The sequence below is a fragment of the Doryrhamphus excisus genome, linkage group LG16 (genome assembly GCF_037039965.1).
Source record: "Doryrhamphus excisus strain RoL-2023G ecotype Guam linkage group LG16, RoL_Dexc_Guam_v1.1, whole genome shotgun sequence".
In the NCBI taxonomy this organism is placed as follows: Eukaryota; Metazoa; Chordata; class Actinopteri; order Syngnathiformes; family Syngnathidae; genus Doryrhamphus; species Doryrhamphus excisus.
The window spans coordinates 15,008,827-15,022,919 of NC_136372.1; the positions used below are offsets into that span (position 1 = coordinate 15,008,827).

At 36.2% G+C, this 14,093-nt stretch overlaps 1 protein-coding gene across 3 annotated transcripts in view; it reads right to left on the reverse strand.

The window, feature by feature from the left end:
- Window positions 1-14,093, reverse strand: part of LOC131103732 (voltage-dependent T-type calcium channel subunit alpha-1I) — a 193,355-nt gene that overhangs the window by 39,758 nt on the left and 139,504 nt on the right. For all 3 annotated transcript variants that reach the window (XM_078797562.1, XM_078797561.1, XM_078797560.1), the window contains 7 exons: window positions 12,466-12,790; window positions 10,733-11,130; window positions 4,186-4,337; window positions 3,932-4,117; window positions 2,278-2,395; window positions 2,026-2,181; window positions 56-146 (listed from right to left, as the gene is read on the reverse strand). In XM_078797562.1, coding sequence (XP_078653688.1) covers window positions 56-146; window positions 2,026-2,181; window positions 2,278-2,395; window positions 3,932-4,117; window positions 4,186-4,337; window positions 10,733-11,130; window positions 12,466-12,790 — 1,426 coding nt within the window. The remainder of the gene's footprint in view (window positions 1-55; window positions 147-2,025; window positions 2,182-2,277; window positions 2,396-3,931; window positions 4,118-4,185; window positions 4,338-10,732; window positions 11,131-12,465; window positions 12,791-14,093) is intronic.

The following is a 14,093-nucleotide window of genomic DNA, read 5'->3' on the forward strand; positions in this document are numbered from 1 at the left end:
AAACTAATAATCACGACCACGGCTTGATGGAATTATAATATAAACCTTTTAATACCTGAGAGATGCAGCGAGTCCTTCTGCTTATCGTTGTCCTCAAAATTGCAGGAAGACCTTTCATCATCCGAGTAAGAGCGGTTTGCATCTCCCTGGAGTGATGAGAGAGATAAGAAGGGAAAAAGATAAAAAAAAAAAAAAAAAAAAAAAAAAACATGGAGAAAAATGATCAGTCCATAGCTATTGCTATAATTGCCCTCTGCTTATTTAATCCGCTGCAGGTCAGTTTTGCAAATTGCATGCTCTCCGATGCAGGCAGGCTCATCTCTGAAGATTTGTTTGCTTTCATAGCGAAAATCAATATTTTGGGTTTGCTTGAGTGGAATAAGATGCTCGACTCAGACTTTCAAAATGCTTTAAATATTCTATTAAAAAAGTATCTTCAGGACTGAATGTTATATTTGTGCACGTATCTCATTTGAATGTAATGCAATGCTTATACATTTGCCACTAAATTCGAATAATATAGAATCGGCACATTCAATAATAATAATACACATAATATATAATATACATAGATAATATAATAATATAATAAATACTAAACAGGAATCTACTGGCCTGCAAAACTGCATGTTTTTAACCAAAACCAAAGTTTTCTTTAAGATATTGAAAGTATGTAATATGAATATTTTGTTTAAATTTTGTGAATAGAATGTTGATTTTTGTATTATTATATATTTTTTCACATCGTCTTGTACTGACAATTGTATTGAATTTTTTTTTTTTAGCAAAATGCAGGTTTTTAAAAAATCAGTTATCGAGTTTTAAAATTCTAAGAATTTTCCAATAATTTTTTGGAAAATTGTTTATCATTATTAATTTTTTTCCATGATTAAATAAATTAAATAAATCATTATAAATGCAAATAGTTAATTTAATTAAACAAAATATGATACAAATATAATCTAACTATTAATATATTTAATTATACTCTATTATCATTTTTTAATTGGACTTATAATTAATACTTTAAACAGTATGATAAGAAATATAATGAAAAAATATGGTGTTTTAAAAATTAATTTACACAAATTCAGTGCGAATAAATCACTTTTTTCTAATTCAGTTATTGAGTTTAAAAATTCCAAGAATTTTTCAATAATTGGAGGGAAAATTGTTTATCATTATTGATTATTTTTCATGATTAAATAAATTCATTATAAATACAAATTGTTAATTTAATTAAACAAAATATTATACAAATATAATCCAATAATTATTATATTTATTTTTTATTCAATTATAATTTTTAATTGGACTTATAATTAATACTTTAAACAGTATGATAAGAAATACGATGAACAAACATGGTGTTTTAAAAATTAATTGACACAAATTCAGTGTGAATAAATCAGATTTTTCTAAATTCACAAAAAATTGACTGAAAAATGTGTTAATTACACACATAAATAATTTTAATTTCAATTTTAAATGATTGTATTTGTCATTTTTTAAATTTCAAATACAGTACATATTTTTACAGAATTTTTTAAAAAGCTGACATATTTTGGACAGGACTTTGAGTGTTTGTTTTTAATCTGACACGTCATAAAAAAAATCATACATGGAAATCGATGTCAAACATTGACCCATTTTGGGGCCTAATAAGCAAAAACTCCTCTTATTGTGTTGTTAGGTAAACACACTGGCCTTTAAAATGTTAAAATCCCCCCAAAATATAATTATGGGCCTGGCAGCGAAGCACAACATATCCTATTATTCCTCATACTTATTACAGTTTTTTCTTCTTATATCACTGGAAAGGTCTCAGAGGTGGGTAGTGTTCTATTTATAGTGTTACATTATGTGGTGTGTAACCGTGGCGACTTGAGTTAAGTTTGCATAACATGCAAAAAAACCCCACCATAGTACGCTGAAGAGTCCTAACCACAGTATATATCATGTATGTGCAAAAGGCAGCCATATTTTAACACTTATTCTAGGACTGGATGTGTGCGCGTGTCTTACCTCAGCTTGGAAGCCCTCAACCAAGATGGCGACCAACAAATTGAAAAGCACATAGTTCCCAAAGGTCATCAGGGCGACAAAGTAGAGGGCGGCGCAGGGCGAAGTGGAAGCCATGCCGTTGTACAGCACCATGTTCCAGTCCTCCTGAGTCAGAATCTACAAGACAATAATAATAAAAAAAATATTTTTTTATATTTTTTATATTTATTTTTATATTTTAGAATTTTATTCCTTCCAACTTTGCGTGGCTACCTGAAAGACAGTGACGATGGCCCAGAGGAGGGAATCAAAGTTCTTCCTGTCGGGAACGGTGTCCCCTGCTTCGGTCTTCAGACTGAATTTGCAGCCAAATATATGCATTCCCAGGATACTAAAACAAATTCGGAATTTATTAGAGATCCACAATATATATTTTTTTGTACTTACCAAGACTGGTAAGGTACTCACAATATGGAGGTAAGAAGAACTGGAACACATTTGGATTTATCCTAATCAAATATCATGACATCACTACTACCAGGAGAACCAGAGTATAGAGCAGAACAAGCCACACTGTGTGGCCCAGAAAGGTGCACTGTATTCGGGCACACGCTCCAAGCAGTCAGTGTGCCGCCATGGAGGTCTTTGGCAAACCTTTTACTTTTCAATCACAGTTTCGGGTGGCTGATTAGGGTTTTTTGTGTGCTTGATGGGTCTTTTATTGCTAAAAAACGATGCGCAAATATTGTCAAATCTCAATTTCCGATAAATGTAATAACTATTACATTTGCAGGAAATTATTACATATGTAATATGTACATATATACATATGTATATGTATATTACTTTTAATGAAAGAGAAAGTGTAGATGTCATTTTGAAGATTTTAACAAGATAATTTATTTTTCTTTTTTTTGTGGAAAAAATATTCAGAGTATCATTTGAATACATTAAAGGAAATAATCATTTATTTTACATTAAAAAAAAAGATTAAAAAAAGATTTTAAAAAATTAGATAAAAAGATAAAAGATTAAAAAAAGATAAAAATTTAAAAAAGATAACATAATTGTGATAATTGCAAAAATTATTATTACTATTATTATTATTATATTTATAATTTCTTTTGATTATTTCTTCCCCATATACACACAGAATCACACATACAATAATATACTGTAACTAAAACACACAAACAAAATGTAATAATTTCCTGTAAATGTAATAGTTATTACATTTAGTTTTGGATAATGCACATTTTTGAGTGGAAAATATTCCATTCCTAACATTGGTTTTTTTTTCAAACATTTCTTGTTGAATGATATTTTTATTTTTTAATTTTTATTTTGTTTACATCACATAATAAGCTATTATGGAATATTTTCCATCCTCTGTTTTGGATAATGCAAGTTTTTGAGTGGAAAATATTCCATTCCTAACATTATTTTTTTTTTAAAATTTCTTGTTGAATGATATTTTTATTTTTTTATTTTTATTTTGTTTACATCACATAAAAAGCTATTATGGAATATTTTCCATCCTCTGTTTTGGATAATGCAAGTTTTTGAGTGGAAAATATTCCATTCCTAACATTGTTTTTTTTTTTAATGTAATAGTTATTACATTTGCAGGAAATTCAGTATTACGTTTGCAGTTGTCTTATATTCGAGTCAATATGGAAAAAATGAAAAGGAGTGTGGGAAAAAATGATGTGGAAGTTGAATTATTAATCTACGTCTTACTGTTTTACACAAATTGCCTCCAGGCTTTGGGAAGTGTGTCTTACTTGGACTGGGTTACTCGAACTACACACCATTCTTATCTCCAATTCCCTCAGATGATTTTTTATGATTTGATAGCCTTTTGGAGTATCATATCATCATGAAGACAAAAGCACACATAACAGTAGAAGATATGGCCGCTTGATACCTGAAGATGAAGATGAAGAGCATGAGCAGCATGCAGAAGGTCGCCACGTTGTCCATGGTCTTCATCAGGACCACCAGCTGACGCCTCAGGGCGGGCATGAACCTCACAAGCTTAATGACCCGCAGCAGCCTGAAGGTCCTCAACACCGACAGGCCGCCATCCGCCTGACCGATGATCTCACACACGCTGAGTTGAAGACATTAGAAGGTAGTTGTGATGTTCTCATTTTCATGATTTCATAAGATTGTTCTTACCTGATGATGACGATGATGCCGTCAAAGATGTTATAGGGGTTCCTCAGGTACTCGAAGAAGCCAAAAGCAGTCAGCTTGAGGATCATTTCCAAAGTGAACATGCTGGTGAAGACGATGTTGCAGATCTCCAGGACATTGGTCAGCTCCTCAGGCTGTAGGTAGTAGAAGACAAGGTGCTGAGAGCTCCTTCAAAACCATTTGATACTAGAATGCCCAGACGCCAGTTGTAACAATTACAACTTTATTCATTATTACTTTTTCCCCAAGTAAATTTTCCAGTAACTAAAATGATAAAATTACTTAATTTTTTTCAATTTTTTGCTGTTGTAGGCTTTTAATGTGATGTAAAAAATAAATAAATAAATAAATAAAAATATAATTTAACAAGAAATCTTAAAAAAAAAACTGTTAGGAATGGAATATTTTCCATCCTCTGTTTTGAATAATGCAAGTTTTTGAGTGGAAAATATTCCATTCCTAACATAGTTTTTTTTAAAAAAAAGATTTCTTGTTAAATTATATTTTTTATTCATTTATTTAAAAACAAAATAATAAAAAAATGTTAGGAATGGAATATTTTCCATACAGAGAGTGGAATATATTCCATTCCTAACATTTTTTTAAGATTTAAAAAATAAAAACTGTTAGGAATGGAATATTTTCCACCCTCTGTATGGAAAATATTCTATTCCTAACATTTTTTTAATAATTTTTTTAAATAAATAAATAAAATATAATTTAACAAGAAATCTTGTTAATAAAAAAAAACTATGTTAGGAATGGAATATTTTCATTCCTAACATTCCTATTCATTTCATTAAAATATTCCATTCCTAACATTTTTTTAGGATTTAAAAAATAAAAACTATCTTAGGAATGGAATATTTTCCATACACAGGATGGAAAAATATTCCATTCCGAATAGTTTTTTTTTCATCTTAAAAAAATGTTAGGAATGGAATATTTTTAAGATTTCTGGTTAAATTATATTTTTATTTGTCATTTTTAATTTTTTTTACATCACATAAAAAGCCAACAACAGCAAAAAATTGAAAAAATTGAAGTAATTTCATCATTTTAGTTACTGGAAAATGTGCTTGGGGAAAAAGTAATAATGAATAAAGTTATAATTGTTTAGCTGGCCTCTGTGCAAGAAATCTTAAAAAAAATGTTAGGAATGGAATATTTTCCATCCTCTGTTTTGGATAATGCAAGTTTTTGAGTGGAAAATATTCCATTCCTAACAGCTTTTTTTTTTATATTTCTTGTCGAATGATATTTTGATTTTTACTTTTTTTACATCACATCAAAAGCCAACAACAGCAAAAAATTGAAAAAATTAAGTAATTTTATCATTTCAGTTACTGGAAAATTTGCTTGGTGAAAAAGTAATAATGAATAAAGTTATAATTGTTTAGCTGGCCAATGAGCATTCTAGTGTCACAACAAATCTCAAGGTACTTTTCATTTGAAGCCTGTTAAGACCCATGAATGACAGCCAGCAGATTGCCATCCCTTATATGCAAGCCAATACGTGCTTTGTTTGTCTTGTAGGACCCTAATGGGATTACCATTTGAGCTTTATGTATTTAGCCGCAGAGTGATTGCCCAATCCCAGCATTTGGCAACGAAAGTGTTTAGAAATACCTTAAGTCCAAATTAGTCCTCCTAACTCCCACAAATCACTTCAGTTTCAGAGGATGAACTCGCACGGCTGCTGATGAAGAGCCGTGAGTAGAAATGTTGTAACCTCAGATGACATCCATGTGTGTGTGTGTGTGTGTTTGAAGGGGGGGGAGGCGGGGCTGCCACCACCGTGCCGCTTCCTGACAGAGGTGTAAACATTTAGCCCAGCGACACACGCTGGCTTTTAACATCGGAAAAAGGCAGACAAGGCAGGTGTCGGAGGGCATTCCAGGCGGAAAGCTGCCAAGGATGCCAGCATCTGCAAACACAACGCACGCATTCCGCGCCTTTGTTTATCGATAAACAGGAAACACCTCAACCTACAACATTCCCTGCCGCCACCTTGACTAATTATTTTTTTTCCAAGAATCCCTTCACAAGCTCTTACTTCCTGCATTTTTATCCCAAGTGTCTCGGCTCTCTCTGTCTCTCTCTTTCCCGTCCACCCACGCACTCTTTGACAGTGTACAGAATAGTTGCTTTCTCCTGTCTCGGAAGACTCTAAAAATAAACGGGTGCCGGGGGTGGGGTGGGGGGAGGCGAGGCGGATGCCGGTTACACAGCAGTTTTCGTCTCGTTCCCAGCGAGTTTGTGCCAAAGCGTTTCAAAGCAGCCACATATGGAAGCACATGCATTTGCATCCGCACATGCACTCCAACCGATGCTTTTGTCTGTTGCCGCCTTTGAGATGAGCTCCTTTTTTTTTTTTTTTCCCCAACACGAGCAGCGATACCTTTGTGTTTCTGCTCGGCAGCGTGCCAAAGTCCAACCTCATCAAGGTTCCTAAACAGGAGCTGCAGAACAGATGTGCCTTGGAAAGTGAGAAATGTACCCGCTCAAGGCTAACAGGAGTCAAGGACTTAAAGGGCCCATGACATGATTCATCAACTTTGCTTAAATATTATTAATTTATTTTCTGCTGGAGCCTATCCCAGCTACAGGTACACCCTGGACTGGTGGTCAGCCAATCACAGGGCACATATAGACAAACAACCATTCACACTCACATTCATACCTATGGACAATTTGGAGTCGCCAATTAACCTAGCATGCATGTTGTTGGAATAATTTTACTTTATTTTAGTTTTATTGTGTGCGAGATTCATTGTTGTATGCCCCCCCCCAAGTGCACATTCATTCATTCATTTTCTACCGAAATCCTCACGAGGGTCATGGGTATGCTGGAGCCTATCCCAGCTGTCTTCTGGGGTGAGAGGCGGGGTACACCCTGGACTGGTGGCCAGCCAATCACAGGGCACATATAGACAAACAACCATTCACACTCACATTCATACCTATGGACAATTTGGAGTCGCTAATTAACCTAGCATGTTTTTGGAATGTGGGAGGAAACCGGAGTACCCGGAGAAGACTCCTAGTGGTTAGCCTACATGCTAACCGCTAACCTGTTAGTTATGCTGCATTTTTGACTACACTGATCCCTCATTTATGGCAGTTAATTGGTTCCAGAAGTAGGATTCATTTATTATAAATTAAATATTTTCATACTTAGAGCGTAGAAACGCGTTTACAACCTTAAAAATAAGGTTTTAACATTATTAAAGAGCTCTAGACATGACATAACACCCCTATAGTCATCTTTAAATTCCTATCACCCATTATAGTAGACATTAATTCATTCATTTTCCACCGCTTATCCTCACGAGGGTCGTGGGTATGCTGGAGCCTATCCCAGCTGTCTTCGGGGGAGAGGCGGGGTACACCCTTGACTGACTGGTGGTCGCCAATTAACCTAGCATGTTTTTGGAATGTGGGAGGAAACCGGAGTACCCGGAGAAAACCCACGCATGCACGGGGAGAACATGCAAACTCCACACAGAGATAGCCGAGGGTGGAATTGAACTTGGGTCTCCTAGCTTTGAGGCCTTCATGCTAACCACTCGGGTATCAATTATGTTCTTCATAGTTTAAAGTGAACGTTAAATACAAATACAAAAAGTGTTAAAGGGGACCTATTGTTCTCATTTTCGGCCCCTTTGTATTGAGTTGAGCTTTCTAGATCTTCCAGACTCGGCACCTCTTTCTACGGTGTTTCCATGGATTTCCTGCTTCCCGCCGAAACGGTCTGTTTAATTTACTCCACCCCTGGCCCTTTTCCGGGTATGCCCACTCCACTGTGATCGGTCACACTCCCTAGCGCTCCCGAGGACTTCAGGACAGCTGCCGAGCTCCTACTTCTAACTCTTCAACACAACCAAATAACGCTGGAAAGGCGTCAGTTTCGCCCATTATCACAAAACAGTCCAGCGTTCCGTTGACAGATGAACGTATTTTTCTCTTGCTGGCCAGGAATCCACAACACCAACCACTTCTGCTGATGCTTGCCTCTTTTTAGGGAAGCTAAACAAAATGATCTATCCTTGATCTATGCTTGCTATTGCTAACAGGATAAACAGCTAAACAGAGTGAGGGCGGGCCATTGTAAAGCATAACAGATCCCCTTTAATATAAGTTTTGCATTTCAAGGTGAAAACAAGGTTAAAAACCGACCCCATCTAAAACGGAGCGTCGACATCTTAGACCGGGATAATAGCATGTCAGTCAAAGCCAGCGTTATTATTATTATTATTATTATTATTATTATTGTCAAGGTGGCATATTTAATGCATCTCTTGTATGTGTTTACTGTATGTATACATCCATAAACATCATAAAACAGCATCACAGCGTGAGAGACGGGTTGACACATTTGACTTTGAGGTTCTCGCCGGTTTCCATTTTCATTGATATTCAAGCGCCATTCACTTGAGCTTAGGAAATAAAAGATGATTCATAATGGAAGCGAAGTAGTACGGCCTACGATAAGAAACACGGCTCGGGGATTGACAGATAATGAGGAAGAGGAGGAAAGGCTGGCAAAGTAAGGAAGGAAATGATGATGTATTAGCTATTAAGCTGTGGCGTGCCATCACCAGACAGCTCTGTCAATTGTAATAAATCTCGTTTTTGTACGCGGGAGTCGAGAACATGTCAATGTCATAGCAAACCTTTGGATGCTATGAGGAAGTATATGAATAGTATTGCATGTTATTGGTATAATTTATACAAATATTTAAGTTTTTGTGCCTTAAATGGATAAGAAAATTCTGGAACTAGTTGAAGGCACCAGGCAACAAACTGAAACATTCCAGATGTGTTATCAAAACAGATGTCAGATAAATGGATGAGCTTCTATCTTCTCCGGCATCATCTCTTTATCTTAAACAACATTGCAGCCGTATCCGACTTCCATGGATTTCAGCCCATTTCCTTCCGCCACTCAACTCATTCCCACTTTTTCTCCTCTCCTGTTGACCTCCCCCCTTGCACCTACCCCTCCGCTCTGATCGACAGGGGGATATTGATTTAGAAGAGATGGGTCTGCTTGATAATGAGGCTGCAAGGGGGGGAAAAAAAAGGAAGGAAGGGAGTTTGGAAGCGAGAGGGGATGAAGATAGATTGGGAGAAAAAGCGGATTAAAGCGTGGTGGTGGTGGTGGTGGGGTGGGGGGGTGTTTTTTCTCTGACATGGTCCACAGACTTTGGGCTCAGTGCTCACTGGTGGTTTTGTCTGCTGGCTGGAAGTCATGTGTGGTATCAGTGTATCGTACACAACTCACATTTGCACAAAGGAAGGACCAAAAATGTAAATAATTTGTCCTATTTTCATGTCATTTCCTTTGTAAAAAAATGTCTTGGTTTTCATTGGTCGTTACATTGACTTACATTACATTTTTTTTTTTACAAAGTCTGACCATTCCATATTCCATATTGTCTCAATTCACAGAGTAATTACATAACAATGGTTAATTTAAACATAACATTTGAAGGTATTGCTGCTGTCCGAATAAAAGCCTGTATCTCCACTTGTTCATGATTTGAACATACAGTGGAACCTGAGTAGTGAAAATTTACACCAGAGGTGTTTTTTTGGCCGGTGGCACATTCTAAAAATATAATTTAACAAGAAATCTTAAAAAAAAAAAATACTATGTTAAGAATGGAATATTTTCAAAAAAAAAATTCCATTCCTAACAGTTTTTTTTTTTAGATTTCTTGCTCAGAGGCCAGCTAAACAATTATAACTTTATTCATTATTACTTTTTCCCCAAGCAAATTTTCTAGTAACTAAAATGATAAAATTACTTCCATTTTTTTAATTTTTTGCTGCTGCTGGCTTTTTATGTCATGTAAAAAAATAAATAAATAAAAATATAATTTAACCAGAAATCTTTAAAATATTCCATTCCTAACATTTTTTTACGATTAAAAAAAAACTATGTTAAGAATGGAATATTTTCCATCCTGTGTATAGAAAATTTTCCATTCCTAACCTAGTTTTTACTTTTTAAATCTTAAAAAAATGTTGAAGAAATCTTCAATCAAGAAATCTTAACAAAAAATGTTAGGAATTGAATATTTTCCATACAGAGGGTGGAAAATATTCTATTCCTAACCTAGTTTTTATTTTTTAAATCTTAAAAAAAATGTTAGGAATGGAATATTTTCCACCCTCTGTATGGAAAATATTCCATTCCTTACATTTTTTTTTTTACAAGATTTCTTGTTAAATGATATTTATATACACCGGCCAATAAAAACACCTCTGATGTAAATTGTCAGCCGTCGTCGCAGTGCTTACATTCTTCCCAGCATGCTTTGCTAAAGTTAAATGCTTAGAGTTAATGTTGTTGATATTTCTTATACGTGTGATGGTTATCAGACCGTTATTGTATGTCAAGTTCCAATCCTTAGGAAATTATGGGGGGGGGGGGTGCTAACAAAGTAACCCCCACGATGGCACAAAACCGGGGAAGTTTTCCACCACCACAACCATCATGCATCAAGTACGTGCGCCTTACCTGATTGTGATGTTCAATGCCCATACTGATGGTATTGATGAGAATGGCAATCATAATGCCCCGGCTGAAGTACTTGCTCTCCACGATGCCCCACAGTTTCCTCCTCATCCCATTCCACAAATCCCTACAGCGTCCGAAGCAGCTCCTCTTTTTCTTCTTCGTCCTCTCGTGGCCGTCGGCCCGCTCATCTAAGTGGTTCTCCTCCTTGTCCGTTTCCTTTACGGCGTCACCGTCGTCCTCGTCCCCACTGGCGGCGTCACCGGGAGTCCTCGTGCCCTCTTCCAGGGCCAACGTGCACAAAGGGCATTCCCATGGGATCTGAGGCACAGTCAGGCTGATGGAGTTTGCTGTGGGTTGGGACTCGTGGTCCTGCTTGCTTTGGTGTGGACAGTGGGAAGCTGTGAAGGACAAAGTTATTGTACTTATTATTATTATTATTATAATAACAAGCTTCAACAATTGAACATAACATTTGAAGGTATTGCTGCTGTCCAATGAAAAGCCTGTATTTCCACTCGTTCATGATTTTAACATACTGTGGAACTGTACTGAAAATTTACACCAGAGGTGTCCAAAGTGCAGTCTGGGAGCCATTTCTGACCCATTGGCCGGTGGCACATTCTGAAAATATAATTTAACAAGAAATCTTAAAAATAAAATACTATGTTAGGAATGGAATATTTTCCACTCAAAAATATGCATTATCCAAAACAGAGGATGGAAAATATTCCATTCCCATCACATAAAATGCCAACAGCAAAAATTGAAAAAAATTGAAATAATTTAATAATTTTATTTACTGGAAAATTTGGTTGTGGAAAAAGTACTAATGAATAAAGTTATAATTACAATAATTAAATTTAATAGAAGAAAAATAAGGAAAAAAAGGAAAAAAAACAGCTGTAATTTTTACAAGAATAAAGTACAACATTAACAGAAAAAAATAAATATTTGGATAATTTATAATAATATAATATTTACTAGAATAAAATTAAGGGAAAAAAGGGAAAAAAACAGCTGTAATTTTACAAGAATAAAGTACAATATTAACAGAAAAAATAAATATTTGGATAATTTATAATAATATAATATTTACTAGAATAAAATTAAGAGAAAAAAAGGAAAAAACAGCTGTAATTTTGCAAGAATAAAGTACAATATTAACAGAAAAAATAAATATTTGGGTAATTTTTAATAATATAATATTTACTGGAAGAAAATTAAAGGAAAAAAGGAAAAAAAAACAGCTGTAATTTTTCAAGAATAAAGTACAATATTAACAGAAAAAAATAAATATTTGGATAATTTATAATAATATAATATTTACTAGAATAAAATTAAGGGAAAAAAAGGGAAAAACAGCTGTAATTTTACAAGAATAAAGTACAATATTAACAGAAAAAAATAAAATCAATATTTGAATAATTTATAATAATATAATATGGAAATAAAGTCCAAATATTTTGTAAATAAAATCAGAACTTTATAAGGAGACAATTTACAAAGATTATTTGAGGCAATAGTTGAAATATTTGGAGAAAAAAAAATGCAGACATTGTAAAAATACACTGCAATTTTCCGAGAATAAATTCATAATATTATGAGAAAAAAATATTAAATATTTTAGTAGCAAAGAGTTAAATTTTTTGCAAAAGTCATAATATTATGAAAATTCCGTACACGGAATACACGGTTGACTGCCTAGTTCTTGGCTATCTAAGACAGCGACTCACATTTTGGTTGCCTGGAATGATGCCTCTCTCCGTTCTGATTGGCTCCGCCCCGCCTGTTGCCTCGGCCTCCACCAGCCGGCGGGGGCTTGCCCCTCAGCGTGTAGTACAGAGCCGCCGACCTCCTCCTGGCCTTGCGGAGGACGTGGCAGACCAGCTGGAAGATCTCCTCGTAGCAGTCGCCCGGCTCGGCCATGCTGGCCAGCGTGGAGGAGGACAGGCACTGCGCCCTTTGCTCCTGCATCAACTGATGCTCCCGCTGTTTGGTCTCCGAGAACTGAGTGGCGATGACCACCAGGCACAGGTTGATCATGAAGAAGGAACCGATCTGCACGGGCACAGGAGAAGCGGTTCGGTTGGAACATTTGGAACATCTGGCTGAAGAAGTGAAGACGGACATGTTTTTCCACACTTGCTGTCTTGATTCTGACAAAGTGTGTCAATCCGCCTGTGGAAATGTTAGCACACATGCTAAAGGTCTTGGAGGGCCGCCTTCCCACCAAAGCGAGGCTGATTGGAGGAGACAGACAGAGGCAACACATGCCCAAAGCACGGCTCACTGGGGGCTCGCTTTTTTACACTTTTACACATCCTAACATTTCTATTGCCTCGTCATTCACGTCACTTTTCTTTAATTAATAATCATGTACTGTATCATAAATAATACAATAATGCGTGTGTGGGGCACACACTGCTTTAAGGCTGCACGATGGACGAGTGGTTAGCGTGCAGGGCCCACAGCTAGGAAACCCAAGTTCAATTCCAGCCTGGGGCATCTCTGTGTGGAGTTTAAAGTTTTCTCCGGGTACTCCGGTTTCCTCCCACATTCCAAAAACATGCTAGGTTAATTAGCGACTCCAAATTTTCCATAGGTATGAATGTGAGTGTGAATGGTTGTTTGTCTATATGTGCCCTGTGATTGGCTGGCCACCAGTCCAGGGTGTACCCCGCCTCTGCTGGGATAGGCTCCAGCATACCCATGACCCTTGTGAAGATAAGCGGTAGAAAATTAATGAATGTGCACTTGGGGGGGGGGCGTACAACAATGAATCTCGCACACAATAAAACTAAAATAAAGTAAAATTATTCCAACAACATGCATGCTAGGTTAATTGGCGACTCCAAATTGTCCATAGGTATGAATGTGAGTGTGAATGGTTGTTTGTCTATATGTGCCCTGTGATTGGCTGGCCACCAGTCCAGAGTGTACCCCGCCTCTCGCCCCGAAAACAGCTGGGATAGGCTCCAGCACCCCCCGCGACCCTCGTGAGGATAAGCGCTAGAAAATAAATGAATGAATGAACCTTCTAAATGTGTTTTTTTATCATTATTAGAGCTCTCTATACATGAAGTAGCACCCCTATAGTCACTTATACACTCCTATAATTCATTATTTATGACATTACACAACTCTTTTGCTGGAAACCTGAGTTCAATTCCACCCTCGGCTATCTCTGTGTGGAGTTTGCATGTTCTCCCCGTGCATGCGTGGGTTTTCTCCGGGTACTCCGGTTTCCTCCCACATTCCAAAAACATGCTAGGTTAATTAGCGACTCCAAATTGTCCATAGGTATGAATGTGAGTGTGAATGGTTGTTTGTCTATATGTGCCCTGTGATTGGCTGGCCATCA